Source organism: Suillus bovinus, assembly GCF_016758785.1.
Source record: "Suillus bovinus strain UH-Sbo-P2 chromosome Unknown EDB93scaffold_17, whole genome shotgun sequence".
NCBI lineage: Eukaryota > Fungi > Basidiomycota > Agaricomycetes > Boletales > Suillaceae > Suillus > Suillus bovinus.
The window spans coordinates 74,349-95,944 of record NW_024542073.1 but is presented as its reverse complement, the minus strand read 5'-3'; the positions used below and the strand labels follow the sequence as shown (position 1 = coordinate 95,944).

Genomic DNA, 21,596 nt, shown 5'->3' with positions numbered 1-21,596 from the left:
CGCTTTAAAATATCCATGAAATGACTCGCCCGGGCCGGTGCATCGTCGGAAGCGAGTTGTATCAACCGGATAAGGAAATCGCGAAGCGCTTGCATTACATAGTTAAAAGCCGAGCCCTACTCTACTAGTAGCAATCTCTTGAGGCTCTGTCTAACTGACTCGTCTAAGCCCTTCCCGATCAACACCAACTTCCCTGAATCTGGAATACCTGTAACATCCCCTTCCACTAACGATAGGTCATACATACTCTGCACGCCCTGCAGAACATACTGCTCCCCAGATTCCACCACGAAAAGACCTTTACAACGAAGAACCTTCAGTTCCGATAGTCCAGTCTGACAGACATTGTCTGGGATTCGATTCTCCCACAGAACCGTACGGATCCACTCGTCTAGTTGTTGAAGACGATGGCGGCTTAACATAGGAAGAGTGACCTGTAGACTAGATATGCCACGTAATTCGTAGTGCTTGGCGGAGACGGTGTTTGCTGCGTGGTCATGACTGTCATCGTTATTATGTTGGTGTTGTACAGATTGCAACCCATTTCTTCCCCCTGCGTATGCATTGATGTTCATGATATGCGCTAGATCAATCTGACCGCGAATGGTTCGGTGAATCGGAGCGGATGGATTAACCCTTTGGATGAGTTCTTCAGTCGAGCGCAATCGCTCTTCTGATGTCAGATCCACTTTGTTCAGCAAAATAACATCGGAGCATGCGATCTGTCTGGAAAGGCTGTAAGTCACGAACCAGATTCAAGACGTGGTCCACAATTACCTGAGGCTTTCGCCAATGCCGTCGACAGAATTATCTTCTTCCATTTGCTAGGTTACGATTTAGCGGAGGAACTTGCACAAATCACAAAAAACATCTATGTACCTGTTGACCAAAGACAGCGTCAACGACACAAATCACACCATCCAGTGAAATCTGTCGACCTAAACCAGCGGCATACTCCTCATTAAGCCAGAACATGGATGCGATAGGGCCTAGGAGACAACAAAAGTCATATGTAAAACATCGAGAACGAATCATAGACTGCTTACCAGGATCAGCAAGGCCAGTAGTCTCTAGTAGGATGTGGTCAAAAGCACCTTTCCTTTGCATAAGTTTCTCAATGGCAGCTACACCAGCGTCTTTGATAGAACAACATAGACATCCATTTGCCAACTCAAGGAGCTCCTGTGACTTCTCTGCTGTTGGGTCATCTTCCGAAGAGATATTGATAGTTTTAGCTAAACTTAATGTTAGTGAAGGTTTTCCACCCGTCAGGATAGTAACAGAAACCTTCGATGCTCTTCCGACGAATGTTGAATAGACGTAATTATGAGTAGATTAAATAATTGCTCACTGAAGTATCACCAAATTCATTCATAATCACAGCTATTCGATACCCGTGACGCTCTGTCAGAATACGCCTAATGATTGATGAGGCAGGTGCATTGTGCGTGTGGTGCTGCGTACCTCAGCAGGGTGGACTTCCCCGCCCCAAGAAAGCCACTAATGATTGTACATGGTACTCGACGAGTTGAGGCAACATCAGGCATGGGCGCTTTATCTTCATGCTCGATCAACGTGCTTGTAAGCAGAAATATTAGCAATGCAAACGAGCGACAGACTAAAACATACCGCGAACATACGGTATATCATCATCGAAGTCCATGACTTTGATCTTGGATACTCTAACTTTGGGACTCGCTCTAAGTGACGGAGTATAACTGAACTCATATATTGAGCAAAGAGGACGCTCGTGTATGTGGAGATGTGACTTACTGGTGGAGCGGATTAATGTTGTACTAGAACGAAGGCGGGAGCAAAACTCGGCGATGTGACCATACTGCTTCCGAACATTATTATGGAATACTAGTATGCTCTCGGCTTGTTCTTGCTCTCTGTTTTATGGCACACTAGTACTCACTCATGTCTTTTCCATCCACTATGTCAACTCCTTCGAGTAGCATGTTTCCTCTCACAGATGAATCCCTCAAAAACCTGATCCAGGGACCAGGAGATGTGGAGTGGAGGTATGCGCCGTACACGTTCTTGCGCCACGGCTATGAATGTACTCCATTTACCAGGTATGAAATGCGTCGGGAATGTCAAGAGATCATTCCTGGCCTTTTATTAGGTCCTTTCCAAGCATCAAAGTCGCTCGAGGTGCTCAATTCACTTGGCGTTACTCACATGTAGGTTCAAACCCTATTTGAATCAACGATCCAACTGATTAATCGACGCGTCTCTTATTTTATTTCCTAAAATTATATCACAAGACTCTGTATACGCGATAAGAAGGAAGCATTTTCCGTGAAACCACGTTTCCCTGAACGTTTCGAGTACCTCGTATTGGACGTGGAGGATAATGAAGACCAAAACGTCATTCGTCTGTTCCCGCAGTGTGTATTTATTGCATGATGTTCCGTGAACATGCTAACAGTCAGCTAGAGCTCATAATTTTATTACCGAATCATTGAATAGAAAGGGTACCGTTCTAGTTCATTGCAACGGTGCGCTCTGCGCTTGATTGTTTGCAGTGCCAACTCAGTCCATTGACAATACAGGCGGAATATCCCTTTCACCTGCTTTTGTTGTCATGTTCGTCATGCGTCGTTGTCATTTATCATGGGAGGATGCTCTTCACCTTGTTCAAAATCGACGTTACTGTATCTCACCAAACGGTGGCTTCTTGACACAGATCAAGGTGAGTTTTGTGTCCCTGAGCTTGGTCGGCTGTGCATTCCTGTGCCTCGAGCCTTTGCCTTGTACTGCAACGAGGAACTTTAGGATCTTATGTTGTGCCCCAGGAATACGAGTCGATATACAAGGCATCCGTAGCTGTTGCCGGTTTTCCGCAAGGGCAGATGCAAAGAGTTGTCTCCCGGAGGAAGAGAGATGACGACGATGACGAGGAATTCAGGTGTGTCACATCTCTGGAGTATCCCCTATTCTTCGTGTCCCTTAAGTTTAACAACCCATCAGAGAGGAAGATCGTAAAAGGGCATTAGTCGACGGAGAAGGGGACGACGCAATGGCAACAGATCTATGACCGTACTTTCTTGGAGCTTTCTTCATTTCCTTTGGTTCAATTTTGTCTACCACTACTGTATACTTGCTTTTAAAAGTATGTCGTGTTATCATGATGAATGGTATAAGTTCAGCTGGGGTCCAATATGACCCAGTTGTCAACTGAGTATGATCTATAGTGACTTGATCTTAGCCTTCTCTTTCTCCTGTAAAACTCGCTTTGCATGGACCTCTGAATAAAGTAATCAGACATAAGGCATTTGCAGCAACAAGGCTCTGACCTTTGCGTTTTACCCACGCCTCAACCGAGATGCCCCCAAACACAATGCCTGCGCCTGCCCACTGCCCGAGGGTGAGTTTGTGGTCGTAAACTATCACAGAGAGAACCATGGTGAACATCTTTCTTGTCAACGTAATCATTCTGTGATTTGTGTGAGGAAAAGGCGTGACAAAACCCCAGAAAAAGGTCACGAACACTAAAGTCAGCGATCCAAAATGCTGTAGGGTCTCGAAGATGAACAGCTGTCCAAGAGCGCCAGTCAAAGAAAACTGGACTAGTGGTATGATGACAGAAGGATGAGTCCTTATAAACCCAATTGCGTTGGCAAATTCTGATTGTAAACCGCTCGAGGGGTGAAGCACAGGGATGTGCGGCAAGGGAAGTGTTCCAAGCGTCGTAGTCAACAGCGTGCAGAATAGATTGATCCAGAACATCATCTGCTGTCCGGTCACCTTGTACCGAGCGAACATCTCATCTTGCGTTGAGTTCACCGCACCATCGAGAATAAGGTTGATGACAAGGTAGAGAATGCCAATCAGCTGGCTATAAGATCCCTGCTCGCCATTGGACGAGGCTTTTGATGGCTTTTCATTCCCGAAGCCCATGAAGACACTGATTCCGGCTGTGACCATGGCGACTACGATGTACTTGTGTGGAGCAAAACGCCTCCTGTACATGACAAAATTCATGAGCATCACTGGGACGAGCTTGCAGGACTTCCCCAAGACCATTGTAGGATAAGTTATATACGAGAGGGCTGCGAAGCCAAATGGAGCGGCGAGTGTGATAAAAGCCGATACTTGGAGGTAGCGCAACAGGAGAGCTTTGGTTGTGGACGAAGAAGTATGCGAATGCGCGTTTGAGGAATGGGCATGACCATTTATTTTAGTGCTCGGAGATCCGTTTGTCGTGGAATTAGATGAACTGTTCGTTTGTGCCATGGAGCCAAGGTCTAGACCCAGTAGAGACGATAATGATGAGCCCGATATTCCACGGATGATTATGTATGCAAGGGCAGACAGCGAGCTGAGGAAACTCTGACAAGTCCCAAGGAAGAGTGCAGACTTGAACTTGTCTGTTGATTGTCCGTCTATGTGTTGGAACGGGACTGATACTAAGAGGCCGTCTTAGTTCATGAGTTAGTTAATTTTTATACGTTGTACCTACGTCGTTCCTGCGCCACAGCCCACAGCTGAGCATAACGCTGGTGAGCAGCTGTCTTTCGTCAGAACTAGTGGAATTAGCATACTAGAAACATGGAGTAGACTCCGAGAACACATAGTCCAAGCCTAGCGTTCAAAGCTCATAAACACGGATGCAGGTTCTTTCAGTGAAAGAGCTCACCGAAGGACCGACATTGTGCAGTGGACACACAAGGTAGTAAAGGTGATGTTGTTGGATAAGTTTGAGTGTATTTACTAAGTTAACATTGTATGTGTACGTGTCATTGTAACCCTGACCCTAAACTAGGGTGTGATATGCAAACCCAGCTGGTCGCTCAGCGTTAGAACACCCTCCTTCAAACGAATCACGTCCTCTTTAGTTGGCCTACCCTGCGATGGTTTACTTGTAGCGCCAGCAGTCAGCCTTTGTAGCATATCTTCTAACCCCTCCATCTCTCTCTTCTGCAAAAGTTCCTCACTCTGTCCGATTGGATCATCGTTTGCATCAAGATGCTCTCTGGCGTGTTGCACTGCTTCCTGATCGACAGGAACGATATCTGAGAAGCGAACGCCTGCGAGCGAAGATGATATCGTGCGTGCCGTTGTTAGAGTTGTCGAGTCTTTTTGGTTTTTTGAGCTCAAAAATGATGTGATCGCAGAGATTACGCCACGCATTGATCCCAAATCACGGCCTATCGGAACTCCTACATGCGCAAAACCGGCGTCGAAACCCTCTTGAAGTGCGGATTCCTTGCCTACGATTATCCCTTCTCGGTATCCAGACTACAGATGGAGATTATGTTAGTGAGGGAAGAAAGAATCATGAGTGTGTACAGTACGTTTGTGAACTCATTACAGAGTTTTGACCAGTCTGCTTCAAGAGCATAATCTGCTGGTGGGTCTTCCTCCCAAGGTGAATCCATGCTAGTGGTAGCGATGGTCCTTCTGAATCCGATCAATCGGAGTGATTAGTTAAGACAGGCTGTGACTTGAAATACCGGTTGTGACAAAAATATTAAATATTTCAGGCTTCCGCCGGGTATTGCTCTCACATGATGATGCGATCAACAAGTAGTCAACTTAGCGCTGTTTTGCTTTGAAACAATGCCCATATAATCCCCGCTAGTGGTTTGAAATGCTGACTAATTAGTGCGGATTCAGACAGTGCGTGGGAAATTAAAATTAAATACATACGCCACGTCGGCATTGCATCGCTGTGCTTCTTGGCCTTTAACGACCCTTCCTGTTCTTCCAGAGCTTGGTTTCTTTCTCTCCACTACAATTATTCCCTCTAGGTTTCGTCCACTAATGGCTGTCGCGTCCTCCTCGGACGTCGCAATACTTGCGCTAGGCGTGGTCCTAGCTGCTGCATATCTTTTTCGTGATTCAATATTCTCTTCCTCGTCTCCCAAAGCAGTACCGGTTGCCCCCTCGAAACTTGCCAATGGCCATGGAAACCCCCGAGATTTTATTGCTAAAATGAAGGAAGGGGTAAGCCATCAACTTACAAGCTTCATTATCCCATCAATCTATCATATCTCTCATATTCTTGTCAGAAAAAACGTCTCATCATATTTTATGGTTCGCAAACTGGTACTGCCGAGGAATATGCAATCCGTATCGCCAAAGAGGCAAAAACCAAGTTTGGACTCACATCTCTCGTCTGCGACCCCGAGGAATACGACTTTGAGAATCTAGATCAGATCCCCGAGGATAGTTGTGTTATTTTTGTCATGGCTACCTATGGCGAGGGTGAACCCACCGATAACGCAGTTCAGCTCATGGAAAACTTGACCGATTCTGCATTTGAGTTCAGTAACGGTCAACATAAGCTCGAGGGCCTTAAATATGTTGTTTTTGGTTTGGGCAACAGGACTTACGAACACTACAATGCCATAGCACGTCAGGTAGATGACGAACTCACGAAAATGGGCGCAGTCAGGATCGGCGAGCGCGGTGAGGGAGACGACGATAAAAGCATGGAAGAGGACTACCTAGAATGGAAGGACATTTTTTGGCCTGCATTCGCTGAAGCTTTGGGTGTAGAAGAGGGTCAGGGTGGTGATACCCCAGATTTCGCTGTTACTGAATTAGAATCGCACCCTCCGGAAAAAGTTTATCTCGGTAAGCACCCGCTGTGCATTTTTATACGCCTCTCATTCTGGTCTGTAGGCGAACTTTCTGCACGCGCCCTCACAAAGACTAAAGGCATCCATGATGCTAAGAACCCGTACGCCTCTCCGGTCAAGGTATCTCGCGAACTTTTCCAAGTTGGTGGAGATCGTAACTGCGTACATGTCGAGCTTGACATAGAAGGTTCTGGCATCACATACCAACACGGCGATCACGTCGGCATCTGGCCCATCAACCCTGACGTCGAGGTCGACCGTCTCCTGTGTGCACTTGGACTCTTTTCCAAGAAAGATACCGTTATAAACGTCGATTCGCTCGACCCTGCTCTTGCCAAGGTTCCATTCCCTGTCCCTTCAACCTATATCAGCGTCCTCCGCCACTATATTGACATCAGTGCTGTCGCCGGTCGTCAGATTCTCGGTGCTCTTGCCAAGTTTGCTCCATCTCCTGAGGCTGACGCGTTCATGCGTAACCTTACCTCCAATAAGGATGAATATGCAGCTATTGTCACGAATGGATGTTTAAAGCTTGGCGAAGTCCTTCAACTGGCCGCAGGCAACGACATTAGCGCCCACCCCACGCCTCAGAACACCACTGCCTGGGCTATCCCCTTTGATATTGTCATCTCATCAATTCCTCGTTTGCAACCCCGCTATTACTCTATCTCGAGCAGCCCCAAGCTCAACCCTACCTCAGTGCACGTGACGGCTGTTGTTCTCAAATACGAGTCAATTGTCAACAAACTGGTTGCCTCTCGTTGTATACATGGTGTTGGCTCAAACTTCTTGCTGAATGTCAAACACGCCGCTAATGGCGAGACCGCTGCTGCTAGCGAGGGACTTGAGCATGTATCGCTGCCGGCGTATGCCATCGAAGGTCCCCGCGGGGCACACAAGTCTGAGGATGTTTACAAGATTCCTGTCCATGTTCGCCGTTCTACCTTCAGGTTACCGACAAACCCCAAGAGCCCTGTCATCATGGTTGGACCTGGCACTGTGAGTCTATCTGTTAGAGTATTTTGTAACCTTTCGCTCACGGGTATGCACAGGGTGTTGCGCCATTCCGAGGATTCATCCAAGAACGTGTCGCTCTTGCCCGCCGAACACTTGAGAAGAATGGTGATGATGCTCTGGCAGATTGGGGTCAAATCTCACTATTCTATGGTTGTCGTAAGTCAACGGAAGATTTCCTCTACAAAGACGAGTGGCCACAATACACTGCCGAGCTGAAGGGCAAGTTTACGATGCACTGCGCATTTTCGCGGGAGCCACCGTACAAGCCTGATGGAAGCAAGATCTACGTGCAGGATCTTATTTGGAACGACCGCAAGAATATCGCCGACGCCATCCTGAATGGGAAGGGATATGTGTACATTTGTGGTGACGCCAAAGCGATGAGCAAGGCAGTGGAGGAAGTTCTTGCGCGGATTTTGGGTGAAGCGAAGGGTGGGAATGAGGCAGACGGCGCGGCTGAGATCAAGCTGATGAAGGAACGCTCGCGGCTCATGTTGGATGTCTGGAGCTAAAGCGTATCCTTGGTTTGGGTTGCTTATCTGCCAACTCATGACACGTCGACACGCTGCGACACGACACTGATATTATATTGCAATAGATTTATGTAAACTGAACGAATATTTGTCGTTTCGTTGCAAGTTGCACTCTTGTAGCTTATTTGTTGATGGCCGATTGGTCTTCTAGACCTGATAGAATAATTGTTGAAAAAGCTTCAGGCGCTAGTCAGATCTATCGTTTGTCGGCGCGGCTCGGAACAGTGTCACGATCTATTGCTCAACATCATGCTGCGGAGTAGAGCATGGAGACCAATGAACAATCTACGCACATTCTCTCGTTCATGTCTGCGCCCTAACTCGCAATCAACTAGTTCTCTGTCTCCCGGGCCATCAAATGTTGGCTCGCAAACCCAAACCCACCAGGAAACTCATGCTAACGTGGGCGTTAGACATCTACCCGGAGCTCAGCCTGCTGGTCCAAAAGTTCAGCCTGCCGACTCTTCTGGACGACTCAACTCCAAGATATCCGCATACGATATAGACACCATCAAACAGCGCATTGGAGATTGGATGGCACTTGCAACTGCTGGATTCAAGCAGCAAACGAGCGGACTCCGTCAATGCACAGATGAGTTCACGCGGAAGACGTCCACAAAACTTTTTCAATTAGGCTCTCAACTCAACCGCGTGACGGGCTACGAGGAGATTGATGCGCTCAAACAACGTGTAGTCGAGCAAGGTGTGCTGCATTCCCTTACTGTGTCTGTGCTACAGCTGAGACTTATGTTGACCAAGAGGCTAGAATCAAGGCTACTCGTCAAGCAGCTCGAGAAGCTAAGACAGCATATGACGATGCTGTCCTACAACGCTCTCTATCCCAGCGCCAAGTGAATGAGCTCTTGCAGCGTAAATCTTCGTGGACAGACGCCGACGTCAACGCCTTCACTTCTCTTGTGCGTTCAGATCATCAACTGGAACAACACGAGGTCGTGACGAAGGCCAAGGTCTCCGAGAATGATGATGCGTTGGACAGAGAATTTGGTGAGCTCATGCGCGCCATTCTAGCTAGGTACCACGAGGAGCAAGTGTGGAGTGACAAGATCCGAAGTGCGAGTACCTATGGGAGTATGATGGTGCTTGGGGTCAATGTGGTAGTGTTCATACTGGCGATCATGGTGGTTGAGCCATGGAAAAGGCGGAGACTAGCGCAAACGTTTGAAAAGAAGGTCGAAGAAATGGCTGCGGAGACCCAAGCTTTGATAGAGTCTGGAATTGCGAAATTGGATGAGCGGTTGGTAAAGCAGGAGGGATTGACCTCAGAGATTGTGGAAAGGGCGGCGTACGATGCTCGAGACCTGTCTAGCGAGTTTCTGCCAGTGCCAGCTGTGACAGTATCTGTCGCTGGGGAACAAGTGGTCACTGGACCAGAGCACCCGTCAATATGGTCGCATCAGGTATCACGAATGATTCAAGACCGGGAGGTGCTGCTTGTTGTGGGCAGTGCTATTGCAGGTGGTGCAGTCACTCTTATAGCCCGAAATCTTTTCGGAAGTTAGTTAGTATTTTTTGCATACCTAGCATGCGAGCCGACTCCTCCCACCTGAATCTCATAGTTAGTACCTAGCCATTTACCTGCAAGCCCCATTCCGGATAATAGGGGCCGCTTTAGAAGCTCACGTGATTTAACCTTGGCTTTTCATGGGTGTAGTTGGTGGCTGTGCTAGCTGTACAATTCACCATGAAGGTCGTTACCACATTTCACCAAGCATCATCTGTCGTAGATTCGCTCAAATTTAGGTTGATGAATGAGCAGCCCTCAGAGTTTCTTGTCATTGCAAAGTCAAATAGGCTTGATATCTATGCGCTGCTTCCAGAAGGGCTCCGTCACCAACAGGGTTTTGATATCTGGGGAAGAGTCAGGGTTATAAGAGCTGTGCCAGTCTTGGTGAGCAAAAACCTGCGAGAAACACATTTGTAGTATCATATTAAGATTATGGAACTCGTTTTCTAGAGCAGAAGCAGTATCAGCCTGCTTGTGCTTACTGATCACCCGGAGCCAGAGCTCATATTCTTATCTTTCACTGTGAATGGCGCAGGATCAACGGGGATCACTGTCACAAAGTATCTCTCATTGTCTGAGCGCAGTGCTCGGCCAGCAGAATTTTGCCACACTCTTCTAGTCGATCCTTCAGGGGGTGTGGCTGTCGCGAGTGCGTACACAGGCAAACTCAAGGTCGTGGTGCTTGACCAAGACGGAGGATATGACCGTGACTTTGATGCATCGTATGTAGTGGCATTTTTTGCGCTAATTGTGCTCACTCTTTTCCGTCAGAATAACTGAGCTTAACCTTCTGGATATCACCTTTGTGTCAACTTCTCGGGATATGTATACCTTAGCAATGATGCACATTGACTACCAACAACGCATCCAACTTCTTGCTCGTGACCTTTCTATTGAGGACCTTCAGCTTTCTACGTTACCCTCCCCTCTCCTCCCCTCACTCCCTGTCCCAGGCAAATTATTCAGTACAGCTATGGACGACGACGGAACTCCAGCCATCACACATATCCCCTCCTACAAGGTCGACGACAATGATTTCGAAGGTGGTATTCTTATTATCGGTGGGCGAAAGATCATACTGTATGATTTTGTAGACGTCGAAACGCGGGCTAAGAGGGGGAGCAAGAAGAAACGTGCAGATAAGAAGAAAAATACTGGAGATGCAGAAGCAAATGCTAAAGAGAAGGAGATGGAGTGGAAGAAGAGGAAAGCCAGGGCTACAGTAGAATGGCCATGGGCAGAAATCACTGCGTGAGTTCCATTCGTAGGACCGAGGCTGCAGGCTCACCTAATGTTAGATGGTGTCATGTCGACAACAAGCGGAATTACTTGATTGGGGACCGCTATGGAAAGCTCGCGTTGCTTTCGATAAACCTTTCTGGAGGCACAACGCTGACGTTGATGGCACTTGGGGAGGTAGGTCTGCTCAAGTCCCGCTGGTCATTCTTGTTCTGATTGTGTTCACTAAGACATCTCCATCAACCACATTGACTTACCTTGCTAATCAAGTTTTCTACAATGGTTCGCACTTTGGTAGCTCGCAATTACTCCAGATTACCACCACTCCATCTTCTGCGTTCGACGCCCCTACATTGCCTGTTCCATCCACGATACCGACCATCAGTCCTAATGCACTCAACTCCCATGTGTCAGGTAGAAACATCGATGTATCAGGATACATTGTCGCTGGAATGGGGAGTTACGTCACTGAGCTGGAGTGTTTCAGCAACCTCGCTCCGATACTTGACGCTGTGTTGATTGACACGGATGGTAGCGGACAGGTATGTTGAATAACTGTATACTCACTTCAGACGCTAAAGTGATGCAGAACGAAATTGTAGCATGCACTGGTGGCAGAAGCACGGGGAGCGTCAAAGTCATACGGAGTGGCGCTGACTTTTCTGAGAAAGCGATAGTTCAGGGGCTCGGGAATGTCACCAATATCTGGCCATTGAAAGTGACGTACCGTGCACCGTAAGTTTTTCATTTGTTTTGACTTCTTAGAACGCTGATGATATAATTAAGCGATTATGCACATATCGTGGTCTCAACTCTGCAGGAAACGCACATTTTTCGTTTTGACAACGCTTCATCAATCTCCAGCATTGACGGTGACAAGAACACTGGTTTTATCACCGATTTACCTACCATCGCAGTCTCGAATGTCCTTCGACGCACGTGCAATGCGGACAATAAGTCCGACTATGCAGATTCTAGTTACGTCATACAGGTCGTCTCAAAGGGCCTGCTATTACTTGAGTATGACCCTGACGTGCGACAGTACTCGAGAATTGGTGAACTATGGACCCTGGAAAAATTTGCGGATCCTAGTAAGGAGGGACTGTGGAAGGGGCGAGAGATCGTAGCTGCAAGTATCAACGCCAGCCAGGTTGTGCTTGCACTCAACTGGGGGAGGGTGGTGCTGCTGACTCTGGATGATAAGCGATTTATCAAGCTGAGGTAAGTATGAGCACCTAGATGAAGATTTGATTGATTGTTGTGCATTATTGCAGGGAACGCAACTTTGTGCACAATAATTGTGATGCAGAGATTTCAGCAGTCTCGTGTCTTCCGCAGGATCCAGCCAAGCGCTTCACGTTGAATATCGTGGTCGGATTCTGGACATCTAAGCACGTCGAGATACTCTCCCTGAGACCTGCAGATGGAACCATGCCCACGATTGCAACGACCCCTATACTCCCTTCTGCACCCCGCTCACTGCTGTTGTACAATTTCATGTCTGATGACCTCAAGTTCTCAAATGTACATCTACTCATCGGACTCACGAATGGTTCTATCGCGTCATTTTTGTATCGAAATGACCAATTACTTGACCAGAAATTGGTTTCTGTCGGAAGTCTGCCCGTGACAATACGTTCGTGTCAGATTGGTGCGAGACAAACAGTCCTTGCATGTGGAAGCAGGACTGTAATTTTATTCTGGGAGAAAGAGAGGTTGATGTATTCGCCACTTATACTCAAGGTCTGTGATACTTTTCGCGCCATTGTTCTTGACCAACGAGTTTGTAGGATGTAACAGCTGCAGCGGAATTGACTACAAGTGCTTACCCATCGTCGATAGTCCTTGCCAACACTGATGGCCTGGTCTTCGGGAACGTGAACAACTTCGATAAATTACATATTCGCTCTGTAGGCCAAGGGACTTGTCTTCTATCGGATTCCCGCTGACAGTTAGTTCTCAGATACACCTCGGCCTCAACAATCCATTACGCGTTACCCATATTCCTGCGCTTAGAGTTTTTGCCGTCGCATGTCGTTGCATAACCCCGGCTCGCATCGGAGATGTGGAGGATATCAACGGCTCCATACAAGTCTTTGACGACATATCGTTTAATAGTAAGTTAAGTTCAACACACAAGATGTTATTGATGATATGACATAGAGCTCGGGCATTTCAATCTGGAGCCAGGCGAGGAACCGACGTCACTGCTGTCCTTCACAACAAATTCCGGGTCGTATCTATGTGTGGCAGCAGCAACACTTGAAGATGAAGACACCGAAGCCTCCAAGGGACGTATTTTTATTTTGGAAACGATGTCGAACGCATTGCAGGTGAACATGTCTGTCGTGACTTCGTATGACGTCAAGGGATGCCCCTACGCATTGACTTCCGTGAATTCTATGATCACTGCGGCAGTTAATAACATGGTAACGGATAAAGCCTATGAGCCATATACACAGCTGCTTATTTTCCCCGCAGGTCGTTGTCTTCAAGATGGACACAGAAGGTGGAAATACGACAATGGCAAAAATAGCAGCCTGGAACCACAACTATTTAGTGACAAGTCTCGCATCTCGCGGCGACATCATTCTGTTAGGTGACGCAATTAGCTCGATCTCGATGTTGCGTCTCGAGGACAACCGACTGCACTTGATTGCCAGAGACTATGGCCCACTATGGCCCACCTGTGTCGAGCTCATGACTAACTCCACCTTGATTGGTGCGAATGTAAGCTGAGGTCCATTGTTTGACGTCATGCACTTATTCTGTTGTGCTTAGAGTGAATACAACCTTTATACATTCAGTCTCCAGAACTCGGGTACGCGGGAGCTTCTGGAGAGAGACGGGAATTACTTCCTTGGGGACTTGGTCAACAAGTTCCTGCCTGGTACGTGTGCCCTTTATCGTAACTTTCCCATGCTCACGCGTATTAGGCACACTGTCGTCTCAGGAAGTTTCACTCGACTCGCCGATGCAGCCCCAACAGTTGTTCTTCACATCTGCTGGTCTTATTGGTGTGATTATTGATCTTGCCGATGACCTTGCCTTGGACCTCACTGGCCTTCAACGGAACCTGTCCAACTATATCCAGTCACAGGGAGGGCCAAATCACACAAAGTGTGCCATGAGCCGTTGCTTTCAATAATCACTCAATCCACTTTACACACAGGTACCGCGCGCCAAAGAATGTCCGCGGCCGCAGTGACGCAGATGCGTCGTCTTTCGGGTTCCTTGATGGCGACTTCCTCGAGCGCTTCTTGCAGTTTGTGGGAAACCCCCAGGCGCTGAAGCAGATTATGGATGGACAAAGTGAGCCCGAAAAACTCACGATATCGGCAGACAGGATTCAGAAGGTTCTTGAGAGCATGCAAGGCATGCATTGATCGAGTGAGGGGATTAAACAAAATTGTAATTTGATCACTCTACACCAACTCTCTACTTCATTAACCATCGAATCAAAACATGCCACAATGTATCAGTATTGGTGCCAAGCGAATGCGAGTACCCTCTGAAGATATAAATCGACGACTACTAGTAACTATGTGATTGTTATATCAAACGAACGGATGGTGAGTAGAAGGTGAGAAGTTAGCCGCATGGTCATGGTACTCGTCTTCCTACGACCAGAGGGCCGCATACAGTTGTGAGACGACAGAGAGAGCCTCGACATGCCCAGCCACAACAACATCTTCGTGGTCATTAGAGTTGCGTGGAGCGAAATAAAATCCAGAAACAAGGACAACGTAGCTGTGACACGTCAACATGACGTACAATATAATCTAAGGTAAATACTTACCTCAAAATAAGAATACTTCCACGGTGGTAATTACTCTTGGCCTCGATATAGGTATAGGTCATCAGAAAGACCGATAAGATGATCGCAATGACATCCCAGCGCGGGAATACGAGCCTGGTGAAATATAAGGGTGAATGAATTTAACCTCGATAATATCAAGAGCATGTTTTGATACGCACGTAAATGCATTTGCGATCTCACCCATTTTGTCGGGCGCATACCAGGCGGAGAACGCAACCATGGCTGGTATCTGGAGCAGACAGACCTGTAAGGCATAGGCAGAGCCAATCTCAACACTGGGAAAGGATGATCACAAGCGGAGTGTGGTCAGGTATGAAGGGAAACAAACAGGCTAAAGAGTACCTTAGCGAGATATTTCCGTTCAGGGCAAACGATATAGCATTCATGAATTCCGTGGTATTGGGCACCAGCGCAAACAAAGTGATTCCCAAGAACTTCTCCTCGATCCCAGAGTCTTTCAGTACAACATCCACCATATCCACAAGGAGTTCTAGTGCCCCGATCGATCAGCGAGCACAACAAAATCGGCAATGAAAATGCAGACGTACCAGCAATAAGGGCATATAAAGCTGTACATGACAGCAACACTGCTGCACTCGTTATGCGGCTCCACTCTGGCGCCTCATGCCCGTGAGCCGATGCATGTTCCTCCTCAGCCACACTTGCCCGGGCCGCCCGGGTATGCGCGTGCTGGTGGCGAAGGGCACTAACAGTCGCGACAGCTACTGCACGCGTAAAATCATCGGTGGACATAGTAGAGGGCAGGGGCAGAGCACCAGTAGACTTGATGGCATGGTCAACAGATTCAAGAAGGGGTGTGTATTGTGTTTGAGATTGTGCGCTTTGGGGAGTAGTGTGCGGGACGTAGGAAACACGTCTAAGCAACGAAGAAGAAGTGGGAGACGCTGTATTCGCTGTTGGAACAGTAAGCCGTGGGGCTGGGGTCTGAAACCGGGGATCATCCTCCAGTCGCGTTCGTTCATGGGACCCCTCTGGTCGTAGACGTGGCTCGCGAATAATCGGTGGAATCTGCGACGGCGGGGATTGCGCTGTACTGACTGTGGTTGCATTGGAGTGAGGACGGTGATGTTGGTAGAGCGAGAGACGAGATGGATGCGTGGTTGGAATGTCGAGGGGCTGTAGGAGCGGTTGTGGGTTCTGCCATATCTGAGTGGCATGTGTGCGGAGAGAAAACCACAGGCCTATCAAATATGACTACGGCGAGTATGAATGGTGTATACATCAAAATAGAGAAGGGGACTCACAAACAGTAAAATTACGGCACAAAAGTACATGAGGCTCTTCACTGTAGACTGATAAAATGGATCTTCAACAGGGTCGGGGTGTTGATAGTAACACTGGTCGCATTTCCACTCAGACGAGCGATGGGAGCCGTCAGGACATCCGCTACAAATTAGCTGGAACTTTAAGCAAGTCAATATGTGTTTGCTGCCGGAAAGAAACATAAAAGGAGTAAAACACGTACACTCCCATATGTTTGATAGAACAATGTCGGTGTTAGCGTTCCAATAAATGCCATTATTAACATCATGCTCGTTACGCCTGCACTCTTGGCATTGAACTTCATCTCCTTCTTCCTCAACGCGCCGGCGCACATACTCATACCGGGCATCAGCAGTACTCCCGCTAATAAAGATCCCACAATAGACCCTTCAACGAGACGTCCCTTGCCTTGGGTCAACGCGATAGAATAGAGGACGACTTCGACGACACTTCCGAATGTGGCATTGATAACAGCGCCCATGCCGATAGAGCTTTGGGCGCTGATGCTCGCCACAGCCATGCCAATGAAGTAAGAGAGAGGAATGACGCTCGCAAGGCTCATGAGAAAAATGAGTGCTTTTGAAGCAACGAGGGCGAGAATGCGAGGGACATGCTCGCCTGCATCCTCCAGATCCTCTGCCATCGGCATGAGCACAAATCCATCAAGAATGACGAAGAACACAAGCGGGAGGAGATTGACGAAAATGATATTAACACCTCCGACAGTGTATTTGTAGTATTGCCACCCAACAGCACGATAGACACATAGCAGTACAGTGCTCTTATGGCCAGACGTAGAGGGGACAGCCTGACCAGCTGCGAGACGGGGTGTCTTGACTGCACTAGGTGGAACAAGTGGCGCAGCACAAAAGCGTATCCGAGTAGGAGATGCGAATATGTATTTGATGAGAGCCCAATTGAGCTTAGCCATTGGGACAGTGATAATAAGTGCCCAGCAGGCAATACAGGTGAGCAGGAGAAGTGGGGCAACGAGCGTTATGAATAGGATCCAGAAAATGGCCCTGCCCAACCAGTCAGCGGAGATTTTTTCATATGGCGTGCGGTCTGTTGGACTTGGGGCAGCTCCATAGGATTTGGAGGGAGCTGGAGGGCGCAAAAAAGTTCGTTCGCTGGTGGTATTTGGGGTGATGGTGGGCGTGCGAGAAAGGGACGGGTTGGCATCGACAGTGCTAGCGCTACCAAGATCCTCAGGTGGGAGTGTGCTTTCTTCGTCATTGCCTTGAGCATCCCCTTTGACGTACTTGCCAAATGGCCATGCGAGGTACCAGCCCAAACCAAACATCAGCACAGCATAGCGCTTGCCACCAAGTGGAACAAGACATAACATAGCAGAGACAGCAAAGCAGGCCAGCGCAAGCCACCAGCCAAAGCAAATAACCCAAAAAATGTTTCCCGGGAGGAGGTGGCGCTCAGCTTGAGCAGAAGGGACGGAATGTAGCGCAGCATCTGCATGGCGAGTGACGGAGCGCGATTTCTTGTACAATGCAGGTTTCCAAATAGGCAAACCAAAAGGGTGCTCAACGTTGATGAGCGACTGACGATCTTTGACTGTAATGGGATCATCATCATCTCTGCTGTTTGAGTCGTCGTGTTCCGAGCCTGTCTCTCGTTCTTCACTGTCGCCTTCTTCCAGTTCTCCCTCCTGGTCTTGTATGCCTTTGCCACGATCTCTGCTTCCCCCAACACCTCTATCATTGACGTGATCTTCATAGCTAACTTCTTCATCCTGGCTGAGCATGCCGTCGTTGTCCCTGATTGGATGGCGAGGGCGATGAGAGCTGTTGGTACTAGTGCTGCGGGTGCGGCTGTTTGATAAACTATGGCTAATTGATGGCTGGGGGTACGATGCCCGGGGCGTCGGTGACGAGGAAGGACAGTAGGACGTCCCTGCATGATGGTGCGTTGGTGTCTCAACGGGTGACCAGTGCGAGCTATGGCTTCTGCTGCGGTGGAGATGAAGGTGACTGGTTGGAGTAGGCGTCGTGGAAAGCTCTTGGTTGGAGTGGTCGTCCATGTTCACTGGACTTGAGTTTAGGATGCACTTGCACAAGCAAGTACGTACTCTAGCTAGTATTCCTATTGGCTAGTCTCTCGTGACGAGGCAGGTCCAGTATTTACAAAGGAAAAACCCAAAGACAGTTTGAGATTACATTTAAACGTTCCGTTTACTGCATTAGGTAGATCTATATATATATACCGCCGACTAGAAGGGTTGTAGCATCAGGTAACTGACCCGAAAATGATAAAGCCATGCAAAGCTTTATCTATTCTAAAATACATATAATATCTATCACAATTGTAGTCCAAATGATAAAGCTGTAAATACCTGGACTAAGTCAGATGGAAACTACCAACAGTACAATCTTGACACTCACTTTGCAATTACCTATCAAGTTGGCAAATATCCACCAATTGTAGCAAAGCTTTAGAAACCTAGAGTACTATGGACAAACTCCCCAATGACTCAAATTGTGCTGGATACTGTGAATGATGTGATGATTCATTTTCAAAAACCAATTTTATTGATAAATGTATTACAGTACATGTGCTACATAGTGATACATAGTGGGATATGAAACAAGAAAGAAACTAGGAAAGTGATACTTGAAGGGACCATGAAAGAGGGACCACCAAAGAAGCCAGGGATGGGGGCCATGGAGGTCAGAGAGGAAGGTCCACCAAAGAAGGCCAGGAGGAAGGTCCACAAAGGGGCCAGGGAGGAGGGTCCACCAAAGGCCGGGGAGGAAGGTCCACAAAGGAGCCAGGAAGGAGGGTCCACCAAAGAAGGGTCCACCAAGGAGCCAAGAACGGTCCCCAAAAGAAGGCCAGAGAGGAGGGACCACCAAGGAGAGGGAACTAGAAGGAGGGCTTGACTCTTGAGGAACAGAGATGTTTAGAGTAAAAGAGTGCTTAAAGACGAGTGAAAATTGTCAAACCCTTGACTCCCACGGGTGCATACCTTAGTCAGCATTTTGAGCAGTGCAGCTTGATATTACATAATATTGCAATTCCAGCAATCATCTGTCGACATTTATCTACCATGGATCACACTTGCGATATCTTACATACCAACATCAGACTTGTAATTTTTTGGTAATTTCTTGTTGTTCAAAGTCATAGTGCTCCCAATTATATATCACTTTATCTTGTAATATAAATATATATCTATTCATTGACTTTGAACCTGATTCTGTCATACATATCTAGGAAAACCTTCTTCTCGCTGGTTTACTGATGTACCAGCCTATCTTACTAAGGTGCTGTTTGGACAACAACTTCTGAATTCAAAATTCCTGGTTCAAACCGCATGTGATGACTGCACGTGAGCAGGATCACCCAACTACATCCATCACCATCATCTAGATACATACCATCATTGATATGTCTGATAAATCCAGTGGTAGCTCTTCGCATTCACTATGTTCTCGAGGCAATATTGATGTGACATCGGCTGCTGCCTCTGGGACTACCCGCAAGCCTCCTGCAATGTGGACAAAAGCAGAGGAAGGCGCCTTTCTTGACTTCCTCCTGCTTGCCCTACCTATAAAGGCTAGACACATGTCAATCCTCAGTCTTGTGTAAGTGACTATATTGCTATATACCTAGACACACGTCAATCTATCAAGATACCATTAGTGTCTAGGCAGCATGTAAGTGATAATGAAACATACCCTCAGTCTTGTGTAAGTGACTGAGGGAAAGGGAGAACACAAAGGGACAAGTATATAAGTGTCCATGTTGGAATACCAACATACCAACAATCATACTCCGTGTCACATTGCACGTGCACATTCGTGCATCAACACTCCTCCTCAACTGAATCACCGGAGGCCCAGGTGGTTTCAAAGCCGTTCATAATCCTTCTTCGCAAGTGCTTTAGTGAAAATATCGGCAACATTGTCTTTCGAGCGAACATAGTGGAGTTTGATCTCACACAGGGACACACACTCACAAATAGAGTGATAAGCCATGTCAATATGTTTGACCAGGGCATGGAAAGAGGAATCTTCAGTGAGCACAATAGTGCCATTGTTGTTGCACATGAGGGGGGATGCAGAAGATTGAATGAAGCTAAGTTCAAGTAGCAAGGTTTGAAGCCATTTGATTTCCTTGCCAGCCTCAGATGCTGCCACATATTCAGCCTCACAGGTAGACAGTGAAACTGTCTTCTGTTGACGTGCACTCTAAGTAATGAAGCTGCTGCTGAGGGAGCAGCAGTATCCACTGACGGATCAATGAGTATCCGAGCAGCTTGCAAGGTCACTGTCAGTATAGACGAGGAGACATGCTGTGTGGTCACTGCCAAGGACAAGCTGCATCTCATGTGTGCCTTTAAGATAGCGGATCACACATTTTGCAGTTTCCCAGTGCGCATGACAGTAAGTGTCCAGGAATTTGCAGAGTTGCTGGATGGCATAAGCTATGTCAGGCCTTGTGCCAATGGCAAGATACATCAGCAATCCAACCAGTGAACAATAAGGAGTATGTGACATGATTTTGCATTCAGTGTCAGAACATGGGGAGTGCTCATGGCGTGACAGGTGCAGGCCCAGTTCCATAGGTAGGGAGACAGGTACAGCATCCTTAAGTCTGAATTGCCCAATAATACGGTCAATAAGGGCTGTTTGCAACAAGGATATGGTGTGAGCCAGACGATCATGAGAAATAGCAATTCCTAAACAGAAGTGTGTGTCCCTGAGTTCCAACACTTGCCATTTGGTTTTAATTTGAGCTTTGAAATCAGCTATGGCAGCTTTGGTACTGCTGACGGTGAAGAAGTCGTCAACATGTACAGCGATGAGGAGAACACCGAGCACAGTCTTGTGGTAGTAAATGCACTGTTCACTTTTAAGCTGGATGAAGCCCCATGATAACATCAACTCATTAAGGGTGCGGTTTCAGAAGAGTCTGCCCTGCTTCATTCCATAGAGTCCCTTTTGAACAACCTCAATGAAACCTTCGGGCTGTTCCATATAACAGACTTCATCAGAATCGAGTAGGCCATATAGAAAGGCAGTCTTGATGTCAAGCTGTTCGATTTCCCAGTTGAGAGCAGCGCCAATGTGAGCGAGGATATGAAAAAATTTAAGATGAGCTGTGGGAGACAAAGTCTTGGTGTAGTCTTGCCTCCAAACAGCAGAGTAGCCATGGCAGACATATTGTGCTTTGAATCTTGCAGGCTTTCCATGTTGGTCACGCTTGAGCTTGAAAACGGGACAGCCTTTCATTACTTTGCATCCTGGAGGGATGGCAGATTGTGGCACCAATTTGTCGACACTGAGCTTGCAAAGGGAATTGAACTTCTCCTGCATCACCACAGTCCAATCAGAGGCATGTTCAGAGTGCATAGCCTCAGCATATGTTGTTGGGTCATCTGGGTGCTCATTTCCAAAGTCATCAGGGAGGGCAGTGGATACTTCTATTAGGTACGTGATCTCATCTTCGAGATCAGTCAAAGTGCTGTCAATCACCTCTGTAGCATAGGCCTGCACATCATCGAGTGTGCAAAGGTGTTCTGCATTAACTAAGGAATTCAATGTGGCCTGCTGTGTCGTATTAGTGTA

General features: G+C 47.5%; 9 protein-coding genes across 9 annotated transcripts; 4 read left to right on the top strand and 5 right to left on the bottom strand.

Annotated features, from left to right (window-relative positions):
- Positions 1-74: 74 nt before the first annotated feature.
- On the bottom strand, positions 75-1,833 carry EDB93DRAFT_1135886 (CobW domain-containing protein). The gene is made up of 9 exons (XM_041449141.1): positions 1,774-1,833; positions 1,641-1,718; positions 1,465-1,578; positions 1,352-1,418; positions 1,288-1,297; positions 1,047-1,235; positions 880-989; positions 778-824; positions 75-726 (listed from the first exon to the last, which is right to left on the bottom strand). The coding sequence occupies exons 2-9, from the start codon at positions 1,661-1,663 to the stop codon at positions 117-119; spliced, it is 1,170 nt and encodes a 389-aa protein (XP_041309142.1). The 5' UTR covers positions 1,664-1,718; positions 1,774-1,833; the 3' UTR covers positions 75-116.
- A 4-nt stretch (positions 1,834-1,837) lies between these two features.
- On the top strand, positions 1,838-3,127 carry EDB93DRAFT_234920 (phosphotyrosine protein). Its single transcript, XM_041455799.1, has 7 exons — positions 1,838-2,024; positions 2,079-2,186; positions 2,271-2,393; positions 2,443-2,504; positions 2,559-2,698; positions 2,802-2,914; positions 2,977-3,127. Exons 1-7 carry the CDS (start codon positions 1,921-1,923, stop codon positions 3,041-3,043), a joined length of 717 nt encoding a protein of 238 aa, XP_041309141.1. The 5' UTR covers positions 1,838-1,920; the 3' UTR covers positions 3,044-3,127.
- EDB93DRAFT_234793 (UDP-galactose transporter) lies at positions 3,044-4,648 on the bottom strand. The gene is made up of 5 exons (XM_041455798.1): positions 4,551-4,648; positions 4,469-4,493; positions 3,497-4,415; positions 3,303-3,442; positions 3,044-3,253 (listed from the first exon to the last, which is right to left on the bottom strand). Exons 1-5 carry the CDS (start codon positions 4,557-4,559, stop codon positions 3,195-3,197), a joined length of 1,152 nt encoding a protein of 383 aa, XP_041309140.1. The 5' UTR covers positions 4,560-4,648; the 3' UTR covers positions 3,044-3,194.
- A 34-nt stretch (positions 4,649-4,682) lies between these two features.
- EDB93DRAFT_1135871 (uncharacterized protein) lies at positions 4,683-5,550 on the bottom strand. Its single transcript, XM_041449140.1, has 2 exons — positions 5,304-5,550; positions 4,683-5,247 (listed from the first exon to the last, which is right to left on the bottom strand). Exons 1-2 carry the CDS (start codon positions 5,385-5,387, stop codon positions 4,768-4,770), a joined length of 564 nt encoding a protein of 187 aa, XP_041309139.1. The 5' UTR covers positions 5,388-5,550; the 3' UTR covers positions 4,683-4,767.
- On the top strand, positions 5,539-8,343 carry EDB93DRAFT_1203675 (cytochrome P450 oxidoreductase). The gene is made up of 5 exons (XM_041450966.1): positions 5,539-5,606; positions 5,659-5,955; positions 6,021-6,588; positions 6,637-7,592; positions 7,646-8,343. The coding sequence occupies exons 2-5, from the start codon at positions 5,773-5,775 to the stop codon at positions 8,120-8,122; spliced, it is 2,184 nt and encodes a 727-aa protein (XP_041309138.1). The 5' UTR covers positions 5,539-5,606; positions 5,659-5,772; the 3' UTR covers positions 8,123-8,343.
- A 76-nt stretch (positions 8,344-8,419) lies between these two features.
- Positions 8,420-9,663, top strand: EDB93DRAFT_1248911 (Mdm33 family-domain-containing protein; the record flags this gene model as incomplete). Its single annotated transcript, XM_041452781.1, has 2 exons — positions 8,420-8,846; positions 8,903-9,663. The coding sequence occupies 2 exons, from the start codon at positions 8,420-8,422 to the stop codon at positions 9,661-9,663; spliced, it is 1,188 nt and encodes a 395-aa protein (XP_041309137.1).
- A 182-nt stretch (positions 9,664-9,845) lies between these two features.
- On the top strand, positions 9,846-14,436 carry EDB93DRAFT_1271987 (CPSF A subunit region-domain-containing protein; the record flags this gene model as incomplete). Its single annotated transcript, XM_041454348.1, has 15 exons — positions 9,846-10,052; positions 10,119-10,390; positions 10,440-10,919; positions 10,967-11,084; positions 11,138-11,449; positions 11,497-11,642; positions 11,694-12,128; positions 12,182-12,650; positions 12,698-12,817; positions 12,871-13,024; positions 13,071-13,336; positions 13,389-13,637; positions 13,689-13,797; positions 13,844-14,027; positions 14,080-14,436. The coding sequence occupies 15 exons, from the start codon at positions 9,846-9,848 to the stop codon at positions 14,291-14,293; spliced, it is 3,735 nt and encodes a 1,244-aa protein (XP_041309136.1). The 3' UTR covers positions 14,294-14,436.
- Positions 14,437-14,527: 91 nt separating this feature from the next.
- EDB93DRAFT_1082634 (Sodium/calcium exchanger protein-domain-containing protein) lies at positions 14,528-18,046 on the bottom strand (the record flags this gene model as incomplete). Its single annotated transcript, XM_041445699.1, has 7 exons — positions 14,528-14,657; positions 14,707-14,820; positions 14,886-15,002; positions 15,070-15,217; positions 15,276-15,942; positions 15,993-16,151; positions 16,214-18,046. The coding sequence occupies 7 exons, from the start codon at positions 18,044-18,046 to the stop codon at positions 14,528-14,530; spliced, it is 3,168 nt and encodes a 1,055-aa protein (XP_041309135.1).
- Positions 18,047-18,534: 488 nt separating this feature from the next.
- Positions 18,535-19,003, bottom strand: EDB93DRAFT_1327417 (uncharacterized protein; the record flags this gene model as incomplete). Its single annotated transcript, XM_041455086.1, has 2 exons — positions 18,535-18,907; positions 18,992-19,003. 2 exons carry the CDS (start codon positions 19,001-19,003, stop codon positions 18,581-18,583), a joined length of 339 nt encoding a protein of 112 aa, XP_041309134.1. The 3' UTR covers positions 18,535-18,580.
- Between the last annotated feature and the right edge of the window lie 2,593 nt (positions 19,004-21,596).